This window comes from Ascaphus truei, chromosome 2 (genome assembly GCF_040206685.1).
Source record: "Ascaphus truei isolate aAscTru1 chromosome 2, aAscTru1.hap1, whole genome shotgun sequence".
In the NCBI taxonomy this organism is placed as follows: Eukaryota; Metazoa; Chordata; class Amphibia; order Anura; family Ascaphidae; genus Ascaphus; species Ascaphus truei.
In genome coordinates this window covers 299,097,815-299,121,039 of record NC_134484.1, presented here as the reverse complement: position 1 = coordinate 299,121,039, position 23,225 = coordinate 299,097,815, and the positions used below count along the sequence as shown (strand labels likewise).

The 23,225-nt window shown below is 42.7% G+C and overlaps 1 protein-coding gene across 2 annotated transcripts in view; it reads right to left on the bottom strand.

Annotated features, from left to right (window-relative positions):
• SLC9A3 (solute carrier family 9 member A3) overlaps window positions 1-23,225 on the bottom strand; it is a 162,459-nt gene that overhangs the window by 68,588 nt on the left and 70,646 nt on the right. For both annotated transcript variants that reach the window (XM_075586398.1, XM_075586397.1), the window contains exons 6-7: window positions 14,064-14,284; window positions 2,507-2,709 (exon numbers count right to left, since the gene is read on the bottom strand). In XM_075586398.1, coding sequence (XP_075442513.1) covers window positions 2,507-2,709; window positions 14,064-14,284 — 424 coding nt within the window. The remainder of the gene's footprint in view (window positions 1-2,506; window positions 2,710-14,063; window positions 14,285-23,225) is intronic.

The window sequence follows — 23,225 nt, the reverse complement described above, 5'->3', positions numbered from 1 at the left end:
CTATGTAACTATGTAACATATATAAAAGGAGGAAGAAAGGAAAAAGTAATAAAACAAAAAATAGAAGAGAACAAAACCATGTCCTCTTTTATTGTGTGATAGCACATCACCTCTCCTTTTCACATTCAGGCCCATATTTACTAAGCTTTCACTTCAATGGGCCATTATGTATTCTCAAGTGCCGGAAGTCATCTGAAATAGCATAGTAAAGTAAATATGGGTCCCAGTCTCTTAAATCACAGTGCATCCACCTATGATCAACACATCCACCAGAATCCTTCCCTTGTCCTTCCCCTTTTGCTTAGTTTTCTACAAATATTGCCTCAGTCTTGCCACATTTACCAATTTTTCACTATAATCCCCCCCCCCTTTTGCCACAATTTAGAAAAAATGTCTGTAAAAGGCAGTAAATAAAGGGCTACGTGGCCTTGCACACCAACTTTTAATACTTGGCTAAATTATTTTTACAAATCGTGCCAATTGCATGCCATTTTTCACACAGAAAAAGAACAACACAGTTTCACATATCTCTATCTATGAAAAACATTGTTGCAATAGATGAGCTATATACAGTATGGATAAATTAATATCATGAAAAAATTCTGGCAGTTTTTAATTTTTTATTATTAATTTAATAAAATACTTTGATGTGCCATCTAGTAATGTTATAATGGTAAATGAGCAGCGTATTTGACATATTCAGTACGAAGGCACACTGCAATTCATTACCACAGGCACCAAAAACATAGATTGTAAGACCATCTGTGCAGGGACTCGTGTCTATAAATATCCTATGTGCTGCTTACCATTTACTATACTGTAATTGTGAAGAACTTTGAGTCCCATTGAGAGAAAAGCGCTATATATAATAAAGCTATTATTATTAGTTTTGTTGTATGACGTTGTAAACAAATTTGAATCCTTAAAATCTCAGATATAACGTTCAAAATCCATAAATATATATATATATATATATATATATATATATATATATACATATATGGAGTTTATCCATTGTAAACAAGCAGCCATGAGCGACATCACTTTAGAATCACCAATCACTACTGCTTGAGTGCTTTCATTTTGCATAGTTGGGAGTTTTCCTAATGCTTACGTTAATGATTTCCTAACCTTCTTCCCCTTACATTTCCAGAACAGATAAATATGGCTGCCCGCAGAAGGCTACTGGCCTTAACGACTTATGATCTTTACTGGTGGCAATTAACCTATTTTTCCAAAGTTTTTATTTTTATTTTGATAAATATCATAAATCGTGCCCACCAGAAAATGTTATAAACAAACCTACCTCTTATCTATTTGTACTAGCAAAATAATATATTGATAGAATTTGCATCTACTGTAGCATTGTAACATTGTGCACCAGAAGTAAGTAGGATTAGTATATTCAACAAATGTAAAAGTAGTAAGTGAAAACTTACAATCCAGGTATATTAAGATCAGTGGGTTAATGGTTCATGCCAGTTGCCGATCGAGGCACTGGAAACAGAATGTTCTCTGCACTGGGACCAGCTGTATGTCGGCGGTTGTTCCGTACTTCTGGGTTGCGTCTCCAAAGTACAGAAGCCTGGCGTGTCTACAATGGGCTCTGTTAGGTGTTACAGCAGGCATTGAACCTGATCAACTGCATTTTAGACCACTATGCGTTTCACATGTTAGAGTGCTTCATCAGGATTGAATAGAACACGTTGAATAAAATTAAATTGAAATCAACCTCATACAGTCTGGAATCTCAATACATAATTACATGTGGAAAAAAGGAGAGACAAACGATTGCTCAGATAGTTTGTCTCTCCTTTTTTCCACATGTAATTAATTATGTATTGAGATTCTAGACTATATGAGGTTGATTTCAATTGAATTTTATCCAATGTGTTCAATTCTATGCTAATTACGACTGAGATCGACCCCCCCCCCCGCTGTCCGTGGGGTATATCAAATTGGACATTGGCCTGAAGTGTGACTATCTGATAAAGTGCTCTAACATGTGAAATGTGTAGTGGTCTAAAATGCAGTTAATCAGATTCAGTGCCTGCCGTAACACCCAACAGAGCCCATTGCACATGTAAGGCTCCTTGTACATTGGTTCCAGTGTGTAGGACATGTAGTCAGAGAACATCCTACTTCCAGCTTCTCGATCGGTGATCGGCAACTGGCACTATGAACCATTAACCCACTGATCTTAATATACCTGAATTGTAAGTTTTCAGTTACTTCTTTTACAGTTGTTGAATACACTACTCCTACTTACCTCTGGTGCGCTCTGCGTTTCTTTTCTCTTGCCATATCTGCTTAGTTTTTTCTTCGGTGGCGTCTGTAGGAGCTTGGAGCGCTCCCACTCACAGCAGCTGCAAAGAGGATAAGTTGTTACCACTTAACATACACTAATTGGAAGCACAAGCACAGATCAACCCTTTTGTAGCATTGTAACATTCTATGAAATATGTGCAACACATGTAAGTAGTACTCTGAGAAAGACATTAATTACCTGAAATATAACTGTAAAATACACAACAACTATAGTTGTGCTGACAAACAAGTTCTTGGCTTTTACTTTATTTTCATCCAGTAGCGCAACTAAAGCAAAAGCAACAGCACCACGTAGACCACCATACGACATCACAACTTGATCTATTATTTCTAGTTGAACCATTCTGTACCGGTTAAGTATCCATGTTTGAATCACCACACCTTGAAGTGAGAAAAAAAAACATGGATAAGATGTACCTTGCAACACCACATGTTTTTTTTATGCTTTACATCTCTATAGAGATTGAGGGCTTTCTTTGCAATTTTATACTAGGGAAAAAAAGTTACTGTGATATTTCATTGTAAAGTAACTTTATTGCTGATACAGTATTGGTCAACACTGTTAATATTTTAAACAAGCTGATAAACAAAAAGTGGAAGTAATATTTAGAAACCGTTTCTCGGAAACAAATAATATCTCTGCAGAGTTCTTTGAATATATTTTTCTTTAGCAATTATTAAATCATTATAGAGAATAAAACAGTGTTGACATTTCTTAATTTGATTATTAGAGAGGCCTGTAACAAATCACACTGCTGTAGCTTCCTAAAACACAAACACTATACTGAAAGCTAAATTCTACCTGATTCAGCAATGAGGGTATTATATGTGTATGTGTGTGTGTGTGTGTGTGTGTGTGTGTGTGTGTGTGTGTGTGTGTGTGTGTGTGTGTGTGTGTGTGTGTGTGTGTGTGTGTGTGTGTGTATAATATGGATCTAGTAGCTCTTGTTATGCCAATTATTGATACCTTTTTAGGCTTTGGTATTAGTGCTACGTCAAACTAGGGTGTATTGCCGTTTTAATGGAAATGACGTGGGATTATGCCAGGCATTCTGCTCCTGTTTACTATGTTAATTATGGAAACCAACAATAATAATTGAGTGGAAACATTGTCCATGTAAAAAAGTCAAATCAAAATATATTGCTTTGTAATCTCCCATTCAATGTTTTAATCTTTGTTAGCATTGTGTGACTGTGTACAGATCATAAAAAGATAGGTAGCCTCCATGTTTATTTGATTTGGCAATAAACCATTGTAGAGATTGTGAGACACACATAATACTTCTGACCTACGAACTAGTACAAGGTTATTTGACTGTAATGTTCTATGTTGTTTTACAGTAGTTTCCAAACACAGCCTAAACTTAGCTTTAAGTCTTGCGTAACTGTGATGGTAGGGGGTAACCAGGCTCTCAAATAAAGGTTAAGCTTGTTTTGGTTGCCCCTGATCCATGTAAAAGGGTTCAAAAGAGTTAGCTCTTGGACCCAGTAACAGTGTACTATTTGCTGCATGAAATAAAAGTATTTTTTGTGTTTTTTTGCACTAATACACACAAACAATTAAGAGTCCTAGCGACAATTAAAAAACTATTTATTAAAAAGAACTATGCCAGGACAGGCATTGGCAAATACAAAGAACCGCAGGTCATCTGGGACACAAAAATTGGAGCCCTACTTACAGACAGCAAGGCTTAAACTCGCATTGGTAGGAACAAGTCCTAAATACAGATGGTCTCCCTGCCGGGTGATGCCTCTGCTCCGTTGCGGCTCAAACTCCAGACCGTCCCTGCGATGGTAGCCGGAACAGCTCCGGCCGTGGAGGCTGGTGTGCGGGGTCCACAGCTCTGCACCGCATGTAGACACACGCCTCACTTCCTCCTCCGGGGCAAACGGGAAGTCTCTGCGCGCTCGCGCGCGATAGTACCCGTGGCCTTAAAGGGACAGCTGGCAGGCTGAAGGGAAAGCAGGGCTCCAATGCCAAATGACCATAAATGTCCAAAGCCAGTCCAACAGTGGCTATGCCACTAGCCCTACGCGTTTCGTAGATGTCACTCTACTTCCTCAGGGGCTTGTGATGAAGGAAGTATTGGTGTCAGACATCAAAACCCACAGCCTCTCCTATTCTGTGTAGCAGCTCTAGTTGTGTGATGTAAACCAGCTGGAGAGGAGAGGAAAGGCTGTGGGTTTTGATGTCTGACACCAATACTTCCTTCCTCACAAGCCCCTGAGGAAGTAGAGTGACATCTACGAAACGCGTAGGGCTAGTGGCATAGCCACTGTTGGACTGGCTTTGGACATTTATGGTCATTTGGCATTGGAGCCCTGCTTTCCCTTCAGCCTGCCAGCTGTCCCTTTAAGGCCACGGGTACTATCGCGCGCGAGCGCGCAGAGACTTCCCGTTTGCCCCGGAGGAGGAAGTGAGGCGTGTGTCTACATGCGGTGCAGAGCTGTGGACCCCGCACACCAGCCTCCACGGCCAGAGCTGTTCCGGCTACCATCGCAGGGACGGTCTGGAGTTTGAGCCACAATGGAGCAGAGGCATCACCCGGCAGGGAGACCATCTGTATTTAGGACTTGTTCCTACCAATGCGAGTTTAAGCCTTGCTGTCTGTAAGTAGGGCTCCAATTTTTGTGTCCCAGATGACCTGCGGTACTTTGTATTTGCCAATGCCTGTCCTGGCATAGTTCTTTTTAATAAATAGTTTTTTAATTGTCGCTAGGACTCTTAATTGTTTGTGTGTATTAGTGCAGTACTGCTCACCCTACAGTGTTGCGCTATGATTTTTGTTTGTTTGTGTTTTTCTCTTTGCATGGTCTGTCGAGTAAGTGTGCGGATCCCTTGAGGAGTTCAGGACATTCCACTGACAATTTGGCGCCAGGTTTTTTCTTTATTTTGTGTTATTCTGTTAGTACTGGCAGTATCACCGGGCAGCCATCCTTTATTAAAAGTTATTTTTAATATCACACTGTGTTTTACACTTTAGCGCTAGTTCACAATTTTTTTGTCCACCTTTTGTGTTTTTTTACCTTTCCGGGCATGCCAGCAAGCAGGTATTGCTAGGGGATGAGTTTCCATGGGGATTTCAAGGAGGAATTGTTGTCAGAAAGTGCCTAGGTAGTTGGGGTCTGGAGTTATTGGTTCCCCTAAAAATGTACCCGGGAATCAAGCTTGATTCCCAGATACATGTTGGCACATTGTTCCAGCAATATCTCACCTTGAAAACGCAAGCGCGGCTCACCACTAGGGTACCCTGCTTTAGCATAACCTAGAAAGATGAATGGGGCACAGGGATGAATAAGTGTCCCTGTAGCTGAGGGGATCCCTAGGTTAAGGGGGGTACCCCAGTTAGTGCCCAGGTAGCCCAGAGCCTTTATTGGGTTTGTGGGTGCCCCAACCATATATAAGGTTGAGGGGGGACTCTCAGAGTCCAGACTAAGTCCCAAAAGGTAGTGTACAGGGAATAAAGCTGATAGGAATACATCTTTCCTATTCTATTACCCATACCTAGAGACTTAGAAGTGTATTAAACTATACTTTATTAATATACTGTAATGCACTGTAATGTACTGTAATGTGCTTGGGACTTTCGGAACCGATGTCCAGGCAGGCTGCCAGGGCTAACCCATAGACCCCAGTAAGTCTACTTGACATCGGAGTTCAAAGTAGCCAGAGGATACCAGAGGTGTGAAGAGCAATTGGGTGGCAGGGAAGGGCACAAGTACCCAACAATGGCAGTCGTCCAGGCTGCCATTTCCTCTGCCAGACCTAGTGGAGCCTGACCATAGTGGAGCCTAGTGGAGCCTGACCCACTAGCGGGTAGCATTGAGACAGCCAGGGACGGAGGTGGCAAACTTGCGCATATCCCTTGGAAATTTCATATTTCCCTCTGACCCGGCTTTTCATACTGCCTTGGTTCTGATTAGCTGATGAGAAAATTCCCACGTGATGATTGGCTGCTGAGTTTCATGAATGAAACTCAGAATACTATAAAGAATGTATGAGCCAATGAGAAATGAGATTCCCAGTAGTAAGGCCGCGGCCTTTTCAAAGCTGCTCTTGCACGAATAACAGAGTAACCAGCTTCAATTTCAAGCCAGGAAAGCCTACCTGCAGATTCTAAGTCCCGATTTTAGAGGCCAAGTTCTCAAAATCGGATGTAGCGGACGCGACTGGGATTTGAAGCTGTTTTGAGTTCCATGAGATTTGGGATAACTCACGATCAAGAAAGTCCAAGTTCTCAGAAGAGAATGGAGAAGTGGCGTGTGGAACTTCACGCCGATTCCGGTATCAAGAGTGTAAGGGACCAGCGAATGCATTCCTCGTGGCGGCTCCCCTCCCTACCTGAGCAGACGTCCACAGCAGCTGCCCCCGCATTATCCCGTTGGGCTTCCACTCTCGGCGGCTGTGCGCCGCTGCCCTCTCCTCTGGCAGCGAGGCGTGCCGCTGCACTTCCGGGTCACGCACGCGCAAGTCTTACAGGGCGCGCGTGCACCCAGCCTTCTATTTCTCCATCCGGAACTCCTGACTCTGCCCCCCGCTCATCGCGGAACGCTCTGCCTCCTGGCCCAGCCACACACCTGGCTTCCTCCTCCTCTCTGCCCCCGAGCCTATCCCTGAGGCAACCCTTACACACCCCCGTTCCTCCCCTGCCCTCCATTGGTCAGCCATCCTTTATTACCCCAGTCCTCCCTCTCCTTCCTCGCTCTGCATAGCTTCTAGTAGCCTTGTGCTGTTTGGAGTTCTGTGTCTGGCCCTCTGCTCTTTCCTGTTCTAGTTGCGGATGTGGCTCGTCTGACTGTCCTCTCTGGATTTGAACCCCGGCTTCCTTTGACTTCATGTACCTCTATACCCCTGGACTTGGCTACGGACTTCGACCTTGCTGCTCCCTCTCTCCTTTGACCCTTGGCTTACGGACTCACTACTCGGACCTCTGGCGCCCTGGACTCAGCAAGTACTTAACCATTCTACTCTCACCAAACTCGGCAATGCACTGTACCAAACCCCGGGCACGCCCTCACTGCTGTGGGTGTGTGGTACACTACCTTCCCACATTAGTACTGGGGACAGGTCTGGTCTGCGGTCAGCACAGCATTACATTATGCAGATCCCACCAACAGCAGACCCTCCTGAGGTGCCTCAGGCAGTGAACACGGAGCACTTGCAGTACTTGAGAAACCAAGTAGAAGCCGTGGCGTAGCAGCTTTCTAACCTCCCTCTCCAGGAAGCCCGGTCAAGGATTCTACCCGCCCGGGAAGGCGTGTCTGCCTCGGAACAACGTATTCCTGCTCCTAACCGATACTCTGGAGATACACTCACCTGTCAAGGTTTCCTGAACCAGTGTGACATCCAATTCGAGTTGTCCCCATCTCGCTTCACCACGTACCGCTCCAAGGTAGCCTACATCTACGCTCTTGTAACCGGTAATGCTCTCGCCTTGGCCTCACCTATTTTGGAACTCAGGCCTTAAATTACCCCAAATTTTCCGCGGCTCCGGCGTGAATTCCAACAAGTTTTCGATACTCTTGCCCGTAAGAAGACTACAGTTTCCTCTCTATTCCATCTTTCCAAAGTCGGAGATCCGTGGACTTCCGCACCATTGCGCAGAGACTCATTGGAACAACGAAGCCCTGACGGCCGCCTTCTGGCTGGGTTTGAAAGAGAAACCTGCCCTGCGCTTCAGCTGTACAGCAATGCACCCCACGTGTCAATGGGTCATGTTGGCTGGGTATGAGGAAGCTGTGAGCAACCCTAGAGTGACCGGAGTGATGTGAGTGGTAGTAAAGTAAACTCTTAACTTTATCTCCACTCCGGTCTGGGTCCTGTTAACCTCTATCTTCCAGCGTCCGCGTGCTGCCTTCAATGGATGTGAACGGATAGTGTGAGGTAAGGGCACCACTGCACATGACAAAACTTCACTAGGTCCCGGATGAAAATGCAAAAAACTTTATTGGCACAAGGCAAACACCAGGGCTACACCACGATCTCCCCCTCTACGTGTTTCACCCTTAGGAATAGGGCTTCGTCTTGGAGTTTTCCGTGGCTCCGGCGTGAATTCCAACAAGTTTTCGATACTCTTGCCCGTAAGAAAACTACAGTTTCCTCTCTGTTCCATCTTTCAAAAGTCGTAGATCTGTGGACTTCCGCACCATTGCCGCAGAGACTCATTGGAACAACTAAGCCCTGACGGCAGCCTTCTGGCAGGGTTTGGCAGAACCCCTAAAGGACGATCTGGCCCCCAACCTTGACCTTCCTCGCTGGAGGATCTTATAGCTCTGACCATCCGAGTTGACCAACGGCTGCAGGAGAGATGCCAGGAACGCCAACGTCCCAGGTTCGTGATGCCCTTCTCCGCACTACCAAGCCTCATCCGTCCGGGCCTCCCCCACCTGCCATGCTGGCTATTGATGCCCCGGAGCCAATGCAGATTGGTAGTCAGTAGCCCCGCTCCGCTGAGAGGATTCGCCGTAGGAATGAACGTCTTTATTATTATTGCGGCTCAACCAATCACCAAGTACGACATTGTCCCCTGAGACCGGGAAATGAGAACACCCAATGAGTTTTGAGGGGCTTTCTCGGGGTATCATCTCTTCTCGCCCCTCTCTCCATAAGGAACTTCCCAAGAGGATTATTGCCCATAATCCTCAAAGCCCCCAACGTCCGGGTACATTCAAGAAAATCTCAAGAAAGGATTCATTCGGAATTCCAGCTCCCCGGCCGGTGCCGGATTTTTTTCGTGAAAAAGAAAGATGGTTCTTTGAGACCCTGCATTGACTACCATGGCCTCAATAAGATCACAATCAAAAACCGATACCCACTTCCTCTTATTTCTGAGCTGTTCGACAGGCTACAGGTGGCTACTATCTTTTCCAAACTGGATCTCAGAGTGGCGTACAACCTGATTCATATACGAGAGGGCGACGAGTGGAAGGCTGCCTTCCACACGCTCAGCAGTCATTATGAATACCTCGTGATGCCCTTTGGCCGCTGTAATGCCCCGCCCGTTTTCCAAGAATTCATGAACGAGATCTTCTGGGACATTCTGAACATTTCGTTATTGTTTATCTGGATAACATTCTTATTTTTTCCAGGAGCCTGGAAGAGCATATCCGCCACACCAGGGTGGTCCTTTTCTCGGCTTCGTGCCAACAGGCTCTATGCTAAGATGGAGAAGTGCCTCTTTCATCAACCTTCCACAGCCTTCCTTGGCTACATTATTCCGATGAGGGCTTTACCATGGATCCAGAAAAATTGAAGGCAGTCCTGGACTGGCCACAACCTAACTCCCTAAAAGCTATTCAACGTTTTCTCGGGTTTTCTAACTATTACCGGAATTTCATCCACAATTTTTCTACTTCAATCGCACCCATTACCGCCCTTACTAAAAAAGGGGCCGATCCCTCTGTATGGTACCTTGAGGCTACCAGGGCCTTCAACACCCTCAAAAGGGCTTTCGTTTCTGCTCCTATTCTTCATCACCCGACACCGCCCTCCCCTTCATCCCCGAGGTCGATGCCTCTGATATCGGTGCCGGCGCAGTACTGTCACAAAGGTTTTTTCCCCAAGACAAGCTCCACCCCTGTGGCTTCTTTTCCAAAAAAAATTCCTCGGCCGAGAGAAATTGTGACTTCGGTAATAGGGAACTGTTGGCGATTAAGCTAGTCCTACAAGAATGGAGGCACCTTCTTGAATGTACGAAAGAACCGGTAGCCATACTCATGGATCATAAAAATTTGTTGTATATCGAAGGGGCTCGTCATCTGGGATCCCGTCAAGCGCGCTGGGCATTATTTTTTTCTCGTTTCAATTACACTATCTCGTACATTCCAGGCACCAAGAACATTAAAGCCGACGCTCTTTCACGTCAGTTCACCACTGAGGAGAAGTCTGACGAAGTCTCTGAAACCATTTTACCCTCTAAATGCATTATCTCCGCCAATTCCTTTGACATCTTGGATAAAGTCGTGAAGGCCCAGGCTCACATCCCCAGCGGGTTAGAGGTACCAGAGGGACTCCTGTATGCCGCCCCACACTTCCATCACAAAATCCTAGAATGGGGTCACTTCCAGATCAGATGGTCACCTGGGTTTCAAGAGGACTCTGGATTTGATCAGACATACTTTCTGGTGGCCGAATATGAACAGAGATATTCAGGACTTCACGAAAGCCTGTCCGGCATGCGCACAGAGTAAGTCCACTCAACACAAGCCATCGGGTATTCTTCTACCCCTTCCCATCCCTGAACGTCCTTGGACGCATATATCAATGGATTGTGGAACTCCCACCCTCCAGGGGTATGAACACCATTCTCGTAGTGGTGGATAGGTTCTCAAAACAGGCACATTTTGTCCCCCTCAAGGGCCTCCCTAATTCCCCCACGTTGGCTGAGGTATTCATGAAGGAGATCTGCAGGCTTCACGGTATCCCTCATTCCATTGTTTCTGACAGGGGCACACAATTCATTTTGAAGTTTTGGCGGGCATTCTCCCAAAGGCTCGGCATCTCCCTCCTGTTCTCCTCAGGCTAATAGTTGCCCAGACCAATGGGCAAACTGAAAGCATGAACCAGTCTTTGGAGCAATATCTGAGGTGTTTTGTGTCCGAATCCCAAGACAATTGGGTGGAATTACTACCCTGGGTGGAGTTTGCTACCAATTCCCTCAGGAACGAATCTACTCAGGAATCCCCCTTTTTTTGTGAGTTTTCACAACAGCCGCCTCCCCCTCTCCCACACCTCTTCTGGTGTTCCGGTGGTGGATGATCGGATTGCTAGCCTGCAAGCCTCCTGGAGAAGGATTCAAAAGGCACTGCGCAGCGCTGTTCAAAGACAAAGACGCAAGCAGATCGGCGCCGCCAAAAGGCACAGGAATATAAGCCGGGGGACAGAGTCTGGCTTTCCTCCAGGAATATTAAGCTTAAATCAACTTCCCAGAAGTTGGCACCCCGATTCTTAGGACCCTTTAATATCTTGGAACAAGTAAACCCGGTAGCCTTCCGCCTCCAGTTACCACTGTCCATGAAAATTTCCAGTCTTCCACGTCTCCCTTCTGAAGCCCTTTGTTCAGAATGCTCACTTTTCTGATCGCCCCCTCAAACCCAATCTCGTCACCATTCAGGGGCAGCAAGAATTCATGTTACAATCCATCCTTGATTCCTGATTCACAAGAGGCAAGCCAAAATTCCTCGTTCACTGGAAAGGTTACGGGCCTGAAGAGCGATCTTGGGTGCCTCCCCACCACATTCATGCTCCAGCTTTACTCAAGCTTTTCCACCAGAAGTTCCCTCACAAGCCATGGAAGGATCGTCCGGAGTGCGATCCTCTTGGGGGGTACTGTAAGAAACCAGCGGACGCATTCTCTGCGGCAGCTCCCCTCCCTACCTGAGCAGACTTCCGCAGCGGCCATCCCCGCATTATCCCATCGGGCTTCCACTCTCAGCGGCTGTGCACCGCTGCCCTCTCCTCTGGCAGCAAGGCGTACCGCCACACTTCTGGGTTGCGTGCGCGCACAAGTCTTACAGGGCGCGCGTGCACCCAGCCTTCTATTTCCCCATCTGGAACTCCTGGCTCTGCCCCCCGCTCATCGCGGAACGCTCCGCCTCCTGGCCCAGCCAAACACCTGGCTTCCTCCTCCTCTCTGCCCCCGAGACTATCCCTGAGGCAACCCAGACACACCTCCGTTCCTCCCCTGCCCTCCATTGGTCAGCCATCCTTTATTACCCCAGTCCTCCCTCTCCTTCCTCGCTCTGCATAGCTTCTAGTAACCTTGTGCTGTTTGGAGTTTTGTGCATGGCCCTCTGCTCTTTCCTGTTCTTGTTGCTGATCCGGCTCGTCTGACTGCCCTCTCTGTATTTGGACCCCGGCTTCCCTTGACTTTGTGTACCTCTATACCCCTGGACTTGGCTACAGACTTTGACCTTGCTGCTCCCTCCCTCGACCCTTGGCTTACGAACTCACTACTCGGACCTTTGGCGCCCCGGTCTCGGCAAGTACTTAACCATTCTACTCTCACCAAACCCGGCAACGCACTCTACCACACTCCGGGCACGCCCTCACAGCTGTGTGTGTGTGGCTCACTACCTTCCCACCTCAGTACTGGGGACTGGTCTGGTCTGCGGGCAGCTCAGCGTTACAAAGAGATTTCGGGCTAGGTCCCGATCAGGACAAATCTCTTATTTAGAGTTCCCTGCACCTAGGAAAGTCTAGTTTTTTACCCCAGTCCCAAAGTAAGTGTGTCTTTTCATCTGCATTTTGTGTTCCATTGTGTGTAAGCGAATTTGTGCGAATAAACTTTAATTTATTTCATTACCTTGTTTGCTCAGTGAATGATCCCGGTTAAAAAGGTGGAAATTGCCTGGTCTCTCGTGACAGTAACAAACTCATTTTACATGACTTTCGAAATGTTATACATGGTCATAAATATGGCCACATATTGAAAAGTTAACGATTTCTTGTTTGTATATTCCCCATCTCTGCCTTAGCTACATTGAGGCAGTCTTTCCCTAACTTACCCATAATTCTCACTGCACTGCATCAACATTGCTTCCTCTAATGGTGATATTGCTCCCGATTGTTCACCCGCATTGTTCTCCAACCTAAATTGCTGATGTCTTTACCTCCTTCTCCCTTTTATTCCCACACACAATTATATAAGACGCTAAAATAGTTTGTTTCTCCTAGTGCACTATTCTTCACACTCTAAACGGATGCAGCCCATAGCTATTAGACTCCTGAACTTGCTTCATTAACAAAAAAGCCATCTGAAGTATGAAGTTGATTTCATGCGTTATGGAAATTCAATAAACAAATGAAGTATTAATCATTTAGTTTGTCTAATCTATTCACAAAGTGTGGGGCACTCTTGAAACACACGTTAAAGGAATTAAAGAAACATTACAAATGTGTTGGTAGTATACTGTAGGTATTTTTCCATTATTGTTCTAATGCTGGTGTTTGGCATACTACCATAAGTGACAAACGATAAATAATTATTTATAAAAACAGCAAAAAGAATCTACCACAGTATTTATGACAGTATATCATAATTTATGTAATTAATAAATTCACATTCCTATGTACAAAATAACCTTAGAAATAATAAACAAAACCCTAGAATACTACAATTATGAATATCAGATCATAAAAGTTTTTCATATTAATAATTTGTAGATTGCAAACTTGATATGATAAAACAAAATAGGTTGGACTTTATTCTTTAGTGCTAAAGCACGCTCTTTTTTTTTTTTTACCCTTGTTTGATAATTACACTGGCGACACACTTTATTCGAGCTCGGCTAGTCCCACGAATTCGGGTATACCCGGGTGTATTGAGGTTTGTGACTGTTTTCTGCCCGAGTGCATTGGGTTATTTTCCAAGCAGGGATTGAAGCATTTTATTCCCACTGGCTGCAATACTGCACAGTATATATATATATACTGCATTACAATTCATGAATTTATGCCATCTGGTAGACACGCGAAGCATTGCAGCCTATTAAATCCTAATCATTATCATTTAACAGATCAGCCGCCCGTCAGCCAGGCATGAACCCAGGCTGGGAAGGCAAACGCAACGGGGCTTGTCAGAGGTGAGGAGCGGCGCATTCCAGGTATCTGCCAGGTACATACTGGGTATTTGCTCGAATAAAGTGTGTCGGTGCAGTACTTGTCACCTACTAGTAAAGTCCCTGAATAATCCAAAAGTAGACTTTATGAATAATTAAATGATGTTGTCTCTTACCAATTACTCTGTAAACAGAGACGAAGACCACTGTTAAAAGTATGAAAGCTGTGTTCCATATCCAGATGTTCGGATCAACAGCTGATATTCCCAAGAACATAAAGATAATAGTTTCAGCACCGCTGGCCAACATTTTCATTGTATATCTCACAGTAGTAGCAGACTGTTCCGATATATTAGCTTTCACATATTTCTGACAGCAGATTCCACAGAAAGTTATACTGAAAAAAGAAATGCATTATTGATAGTGTACTTACTATTATGTACTTTTAAAATGCATTTATTAAAAATAAGTGTATTTTCTTTTGACAATCTATTCTGTTTCCGTCAGTTGCCTCCACCTGCCTCTTAACATAAAGAGCAGATTAAAGCTCAATAAAATCACAGTCACTACAAGTGTTACCCACCTAGCAGGTTATGTATATATAGATAATTAGGATGGATACAAATATATATATATATATATATATATATATATATATATATATATATATATATATATATATATATATATATATATATATATCGGGGCAGGGACTCCTCTTCCTTAATGTTACTTTTATGTCTAAAGCACTTATTCCCATGACCTGTTATTTATATTATCTGTTATTTATTTGATTACCACGTGTATTACTACTGTGAAGCGCTATGTACATTAATGGCGCTATATAAATAAAGACATACAATACAATACAATTTAAAAAAATATATATATATATATATATATATATATATATATATATATATATATATATATATATATATAGTGTTCCAGTTAACTTTTGACATTCTGGTCATATGCTTTATTATGAAATCATCTAGAAAAATTATGTTGTTGTGGATTTTGTTGTTGCAGAATTAATATGTATTGTATATTATGCACAAATGTATTCTCCAGATTTTCATAGCTGGGCTTTCTGGCCTAAATTTGGAAAACTAATACATATCTAAAATTATGAGATACCCATTAACCCTTTCTTTTTATTGCAGTGTCAAAATATGCTGTACGAGTAAATGCACCTGTAAATTCTGACTCCGAGCCTTTATTTAAAGAAAGGCAAAGTGTTAAAACAATATACTTCTAAGGTATTGTATCTATAGATAAAGAAATCTAAACTAAAATTATTGCAATATCTTTATTTTATCCTTATAGGTCAACAGGCAGTTGTGTTTGATTTGTATTGCAAAATGACCTATAGCGCAGAGGAGAGAAAGAAACAAAAACAGACCACAGTGTAATCTGTAAATTGATAGATATTCCTGCTATAAAAGAATGCATTTACAGGATAATAATCCAGATAGGGCAGAATAATCTCAGCTGGATGTGTTGAGCACAGAATACCCGCCTCCACGTTGCACTCAACCCCTTTGTAAAAGTGTAAAAACTTGGCTCCGTCAGGGGGATTTATTCATACTTTGTAGAAACTTCTTAGAGGCTGATTAACTCTGCTGTGCTCCCAAAGGGGATATGATAAAAAGAGTCTATATTTTTGATAAACTGCTCAACCTTAATATCATATAGGTCTAAATGTAATTGACTAAGGTGCATAGGGACACAATTATGACATCCAGCAACAAATAGGAGGAAAAGAGATCCCTACCAAGGAGTCCAGCTAAAATATACTAACCTTAGGTGGTTATATATATAGGCATATCAGTCAATACAGCCTCTCGAATGGAGTTTTAAAATCACTGTATATAAAATTCACAATTTTGCGTCGATGTCTGATAACAATAAAATTGTTATTATTTTGGATTAGTGGTACATAAGAGAGATAAATATATACAAAATTATACTCTCAATCAAATATTTGTATTTGAAAGATATAATATATATCTATATTTGATTTATGTGCTTTGAGTGCAAGGTAAAGGGACTCCTTGGTAGGGATCTCTTTTCCTCCTATTTGTTGCTATATGATAAAAAGAGATAAGGAAAAGAGAGAGAGAAAGAGAGGGAATGTACTCACGTACAAAAACAGGTTTATTGAGCTAAAACCAGCAAGGATATATCTGTGATGAGAACGCCGCACTGCAACTATCTCCTGCGAGAGATACTGTCACCGCTTCCTGAGCGGATGGCCCACGTCCCTCCTTCACGGTGTCACTGACCACAGAAGAGTCCGTCTACCACTGGAGAGTACTTAGCTGTTAGAGGCGATGACCTGCGTCCTTCTCTGCCAATACTTCCGAGGGACGCGGGTCGCCGCCTCTAACAGCTAAGTACTCTCCAGTGGTAGACGGATTCTTCTGTGGACAGTGACACCGTGAAGGAGGGACGTGGGCCGTCCACTCAGGAAGCGGTGACAGTATCTCTCGCAGGAGATAGTTTAGTGTGGCGTTCTAATCACAGATATATCCTTGCTCGTTTTAGCTTAATACATCTGTTTTTGTACGTGAGTACATTCCCTCTCTTTCTCTCTCTCTTTTCCGTATCTCTTTTTATCATATCCCCTTTGGGAGCACAGCAGAGTTAATCAGCCTCTAAAGAAGTTTCTACAAAGTATAAAGAAATCCCAGTGACGGAGCCAAGTTTTTACACCTTTACAAAGGGGTTGAGTGCAACGTGGAGGCGGGGATTCTCTGATCAACACATACAGCTGAGATTATTCATTCTGTCCTATCTGGATTATTATCCTGTTAGTGCATTATTTTATAGCAGGAATATATATCTCAATTTACAGATTACACTATGTTCTGTTTTTGTTTCTTTCTCTCCTGTGCGCAATATATTTTGACTTTTTCTCTCCGGGTAAGAGTTTAGGCCAGCTGCAGGGAGAGTTTAGATACAATTGATATAGATAGTGGTTTTATGTGTATCCTTTATTTTGTTTAGTTCATATTGTATAGCGCAGTTCTGTTTTCTTGCCATGTGTTTGATTTGTGACTTTATTTATAATACTGGAAGGCCGAAGGCATTAGGATTCATAGGTAATTAATAGGTACATTTAGGTTTCTTGACAGAAGAAGTGATGAAAAGGACATATTTGTGCTGTTTAAAAATGTTTTTTTTTTTAAAACAACATAGGGATTTGTAAGGGATCTCAATATTGTTTTGTTCTCCAGAGTCATAAAATAATATCTCAAGTCCAATATGGCTGCCCTCTAACTCATGAAGAGGAAATACAGATATCTGAATCCTTTTACTGTAAATTGAAATGCTTATAACTCCTATACTGTTATTTTTTAGAGTACTTTTTAACCAAATTTTAAAAAGGATGTACTACTACCTCTTTAACCTATGTAGGATAACTCAAATCTGCAAGTGGATTTAGCATGGCAACATCTAAGGATAACTAAACAATGCTATTTATAGTGCCTCATGAAATTATCATTCTGCCTATGTCAGGACGATTAACAGTTTATGTATAATTCCGCATTGAATTAAATATAATTTGAAATATGTTAAAAATGTAACCCTGAATAGTAGCTAAAGAAATACCATGCTATAACGCAAATGAATTATATAATAGAGAGGCAACATAAAAACATAGCTTAGAGGTAAATTGTATTTATTCCGAAGCTGCTGTTGGTGCCTCTTTTTGGTCAAAATGGCTGCATCAATGTTTATAGATTTATCCTTTAACCCCTTTAGGTTTTGGATTTGTAATCACCATATATTTTATCTTATATTTTTTATTCAAACATATAATGTAATATTATGTTAGAGCATGTCTTGAAAATACGTATTACATTTTTTGGAACTATACGCATTCAGTGCAGTCTCTGATAGTTCAGGGACAAGCTAATTTAAGAACATGAATATGAATTGAGGTTACCTCATTTAGCTGTTAGTCAGATACAATAATTTCTGCAATGGTTTCTATGATTTTTTTCTTACTTCGCAATGAACTATAAAAAAGGTTGGAAAGGTTTTTCTACAAAACTGGATGGGCAAACAAAGTCATATGCTATGGGTAATTATATAAACAAGGGCACACATGTTAAAGTATACAAATGTCTCACCCAGTGCATGGGAATTCGTTTGTTAACTCATTTAGCACTAAACGTGCCTGTAGACAATTCATTGCAATACATTGTGCATTACCCTGACAGGGGCTAAGTTATTTTGCCACTATACTGACTACTATGAAATTGCTTGTCATATTGTTAAATGATTTACAGTAAAATGGTAAATGTTTTACCAAATTACTTTACAAGTTTTTTACAAATATGTCATAAATCTAAAGGTATGGCTATGAGGCCTGGAATCTACAGTATAACGCTGGATGCCTCAATGCATATTGTTTTCTAGGGATTCAAAATTATGCACACTTTATATGCAACTTGGTTATTTTATCGTAGTCAATGTTTCAGACCACAAGGCAACAACACAATTATCTTATTAATCTACAGCCCTTCTGGTATCTTAATAAATGGTCGTTTATGAGGATGAATTTTATCATTTTAAAATTTGCTTTGATGGTTTCTAGTTTTTGAGGCTAAGGCAGCAATCCCACCCTATCCATTTTTTCATCTTAAAAAAAAATTGTGGTCACCTGGAGCTGAACAGCATTATCTTTATCAAACTATTTTTATTTGACAGTGTTTCTTCACTTTTGAGAAGTCAAAACGGCGACTGGGCCAGCATCCTATTCGACAATACTGCTGGATGTTACATACAGCTGAACCCCGTTATAACATGGTGCTTGGGATCCACATAGTGCGACCGCGTTATAATGGGGATCGCGGGGAAAAAATGGCCGCAATCAGGGGTTTCCGCATCCACTGGAGGGTGGGAGCTGGGATAACTCTCCCAGCTGTACCAGACCCGGCGGAGCAGCAGATGTGTGTGGGTGTGTGTCCCGTGGCGGAACAGAGTGGCAGCTCTCTCCTCTCCCTGCTTCAGCCTCCAGATGGGGGAAAGAGAGAATGTGTGTGTGTGTCGGTGGCACAGCAAGGCAGCTCTCTCCTCTCCCTGCTTTAGCCTCTGGAAGGGGGGGGGACAGAAAGAGGGGTGTGTGTTTTCTTCAATGCTACTTTGTCAAAATAAATATATACTCCTTAATTCCACATGCAGAAAGGAAAGGCACAGACTTTGTGCTACCTCAGCTGTTTTCGTTACCCAAACATAATGTGTTGTAATACTAATGATAAATGACATAACATTTAAAAAATATATTTAAAAAAAGTATAGAGATATTGCATGTAGGTAGATGACCTTTATAAATTACAGCCAATAAAAGAAAAATGTGTTACTTAAAGTGTTCCTCTCGGATAGCATGCTGCTAACAAGTAAAGGGAAGTTTGCAAGGAGACTTTTCAGGTACAGTATATGAGCCTATTCTATCTGAAACTGAAGGTATCTAAAGCTCATTGTACTTGCATGTATGGAATATCTCTCTAAATACACATGTGGCTGGCATTATAAATCCATAATTACTCTCTGATTAATTTGAACTTATTACAACAAGGTTGGGGGACTTAAGCATTTCATTGTCTTATTACTATATATGAATCACATTGTAAACATTTATTGATCATGCTATGACATCTGATGCAGTCACAGTAAACGAGGATCCTTCTCTATACGTCAGTCAGTCATTCTGATTTCACAATAGTCATTTTGGCTATGAAATATTGCACTGTAGTGGTATAGTTGTAATTTAGTACTATGTTATGCTGTTCAGTACCTCCCTAGATTAAAAGTGGTGAAATAATAAGTGCAAATAGCACTCGTGCAAACAAAATACAGTGATATACAATATATAAAACCTGTGATACAGAGTACGATGAAGGTAGTCCTTTAGCTGCCTGAAAGGTTGATCTGGTATCTCCCAACCAGATGGGAAGTCTGCGGAAAGAAATCTCCTATGGCGCTGAGGAAAGAATGGAAGTAGAATCTTGTACAAAAGTTCTTGTCTTGTGCTGTAAACCTCAGAAAAGGAAGACAAAGAAAGGCAAAAAAACACTACAATAGTGTATTACCCAGGGACATAATATGGTATATATAATGAGAGCATTTATTCTATAAAACGATTGGTATAAAACAATTAATATAAAACAGTTAATCAAACAGATGTATAGGCATAAAAAACTTCCAAGCGCTTGTGCTTAAGGAAGATGAGCTGCTCTGCCGTGGTAAAATTGAAATCCTACTCACCGGACATGAGTAGGACATGCGCAATGGTTTAGGGTCTTTATCTTCAGAAGACACCGCTCGCTGTGGGGTGCAACCGCCTGTTGATGCGGGAGGATCGCCTGCAATACGTGTGGACTCTTTGCCGACAGAGTTCGATCGATCGCCTCCTCCGCTGACATCACCACCTGGATAGCACTGCTACGGTGTCCCAGAGTGGCCAAAAACCTTTCCAACGCCTTTCCAACGCGTTTCGAAATTCCTATTGATTCATCCCTGACGAAGAAACCCATCAATAGGAGTTTCGAAATGCGTTGGAAAGGTTTTTGGCCACTTGCGAAAGGCGTTGGAAAGGTTTTTTTCCCTGACGAAGTGACTGACGTCACGAAACGCGTAGGGTGGACTTTTATTATTGGCAAGGACTATTTGGCGTTCATCTCCTGTTCAATTGCTTCCCCATCCCCAGCAGCTACGGCTGTTTCATTGCCTGGCACCTGCGAGCTTCCTTCCCCTGTCTCGGCTCTCAGCGGTGACGTCACGTGGTCTCGCGAGACCTGAGGTCCGCGTGACTGTCCCAGGGAGGCCTCGGCGGTTAGAGCTCTGGTGTTCCTCCATTTATGAGCCTATACGTCTGCAGACGAGTGAGGCAGCTGGCGGTGTGATACCACGGGAGAGGAGCTTCCCTGCGGTGCAGCAGCACACGGACATTGTGGTGAATCCTCCTTTCTCTACCCAGGCCACGGAGGGCTGTGTGATTGATATACAGGCTTTATAAATTCAGCAGTGCTGTAAGTAGGGTTTCATTTTTAGCCCCAATGGACGCCATCACTTTATTAGTGTGTTCCCTGCCCAACAAGCAATTGTTTGTTGTTTTTTTATGTGTGTTTTTTTAATTATATATTAAATTACTGTTTATATCTGTATACTATATCAGTGATTTGTTGTTTGTATTTAGTTGCGCTATGATCTTTTTTCTTTTTTCTTCTCTTTTATGTTGTGGTCTTATATGTTTGTTTGTCTGAGATTGCATTGAGGACATTTCCATGGAACTCATCCCAACCCTTTGAATTGGACTATATTTGGTCAGATTTTCTTTCTTTTGGCGCCGGTTTATCTTTATTTATTGTCATTTTTTGGTTTGTGTCACCCATTGTTCCTGGCAGCCTTTGCCTAATATTTTAGGAGTTTATATATTATTAGTTGTTAATATACACTAATTTTTGCATTTAAAGCAATAGCGCTGTTCCCACTGCCCTTTCCCTTTATCTTAGTGCTATCCAGGTGGTGACGTCAGCGGAGGAGGCGATCGATCGAACTCTGTCGGCAAGGAGTCCACGAGTATTGCAGGCAATCCTCCCGCATCAAGAGGCGGTTGCACCCCACGGCGAGCGGTGTCTTCTGAAGATAAAGACCCTAAACCATTGCGCATGTCCTACTCATGTCCGGTGAGTAGGATTTCAATTTTACCACGGCGGAGCAGCTCATCTTCCTTAAGCACAAGCGCTTGGAAGTTTTTTATGCCTATACATCTGTTTGATTAACTGTTTTATATTAATTGTTTTATACCAATCGTTTTATAGAATAAATGCTCTCATTATATATACCATATTATGTCCCTGGGTAATACACTATTGTAGTGTTTTTTGCCTTTCTTTGTCTTCCTTTTCTGAGGTTTACAGCACAAGACAAGAACTTTTGTACAAGATTCTACTTCCATTCTTTCCTCAGCGCCATAGGAGGTTTCATTCCGCAGACCTCCCAAGATTAGTGGACACACACACACACACATATGTGCATATAGCTTGGTCTACCTTTCCACCTCATGTTCAGCTCTCAGCTCTGTCTCAGTCTCTCCCCCCCACCCACCACAGACTCCGCTTCCAGTCTGACAGCAGAATCTGCTTCCTCAGCATGATATGTGCAGCAGGCACGGAGGGGGGAGCCCAGAGAAATCCCCAAATATCCCTCAGAAAACAGGGAAGTTGTGGAATTTCCAAAACTAAATAAAACGTACATTCTCAACCTCTCCTAACTCCTGCATGTCATCCATATGAGCCAATGCAACCCACAGCAAGCTTCATGACTGCAGACAGCTGGCATGTGACTGCTGGAAGAGGAGGAGATAAGGAGGGGCTTGGGCTCAGGATCTGCTGGCTGGAGACATCAGCACAGTTACATTAACACGCCCCTGTTCCAGAAGCCAGGTAACCTCATTCCCGTGGGGTCATTTGACGGAGATGGGGGGCGCCGGCAGCAAGAGCAGGCAAAAGGGAATTAAAAGGTGGGAGATCTTCTAAAGCGGGAGCCATGCTCAAACCGCGTTATAAGCGATCCACATTGTAGCACATCACGCTATAATGGGGTTGAGCTGTAGTTATATAGAAGATGAGGTTGAAAAAAGACATACGTCCAAGTTTAACCTATACTAAATTTCGACGACAGATACTTTATCCTATATTTGTACTTGCATTATATTGATTCAGTGGAAGGCACACAAACAATCCCCCCCCCCCCTGTGAAATATCATCTAATGATATCTCATAAGGGGAAAAATAAATTCCTCCCTGACTCCAAATATTGACAGTCAGATTACTCCCAGGATAAACATCTGTCCCATGTTTACTTATTTGGTATATCCCTGTATGGCTTTCCTTTCTAAAAAGATGTCAAACCTTTTTTTGAAGATATCTATTGTATCTGCCATTGCAGTCTCAATGGGTAATGAATTCCACATTTTAACTGCCCTTACTGTAAAGATGCCTTTCCTTTGTTGCTGGTGATATCCTTTCCTTCAACCTTAAGGTATGACCCTCTGTCATTTGTACTGCCCTTGGGATGAATAGTTCTTTTCAAAGTTCCTTGCATTGTCTCCAAATATATTTTATATAGCTATCATCAGGGATCGACAAATTATAAAAAATAGCACTCGCCAGAAAAAAAGGGACTCGCCTGTCCACATACCACCCCTTCCACCCTCAATTTTTTTTTAACGTACTGTATAACTCTTCCTCTCTCATCCCCTTCACTTACCTAGTTTCGGTGGATGGTGGTGGTGGAAGAAGAGGAGGACTAAAGACGGGAGC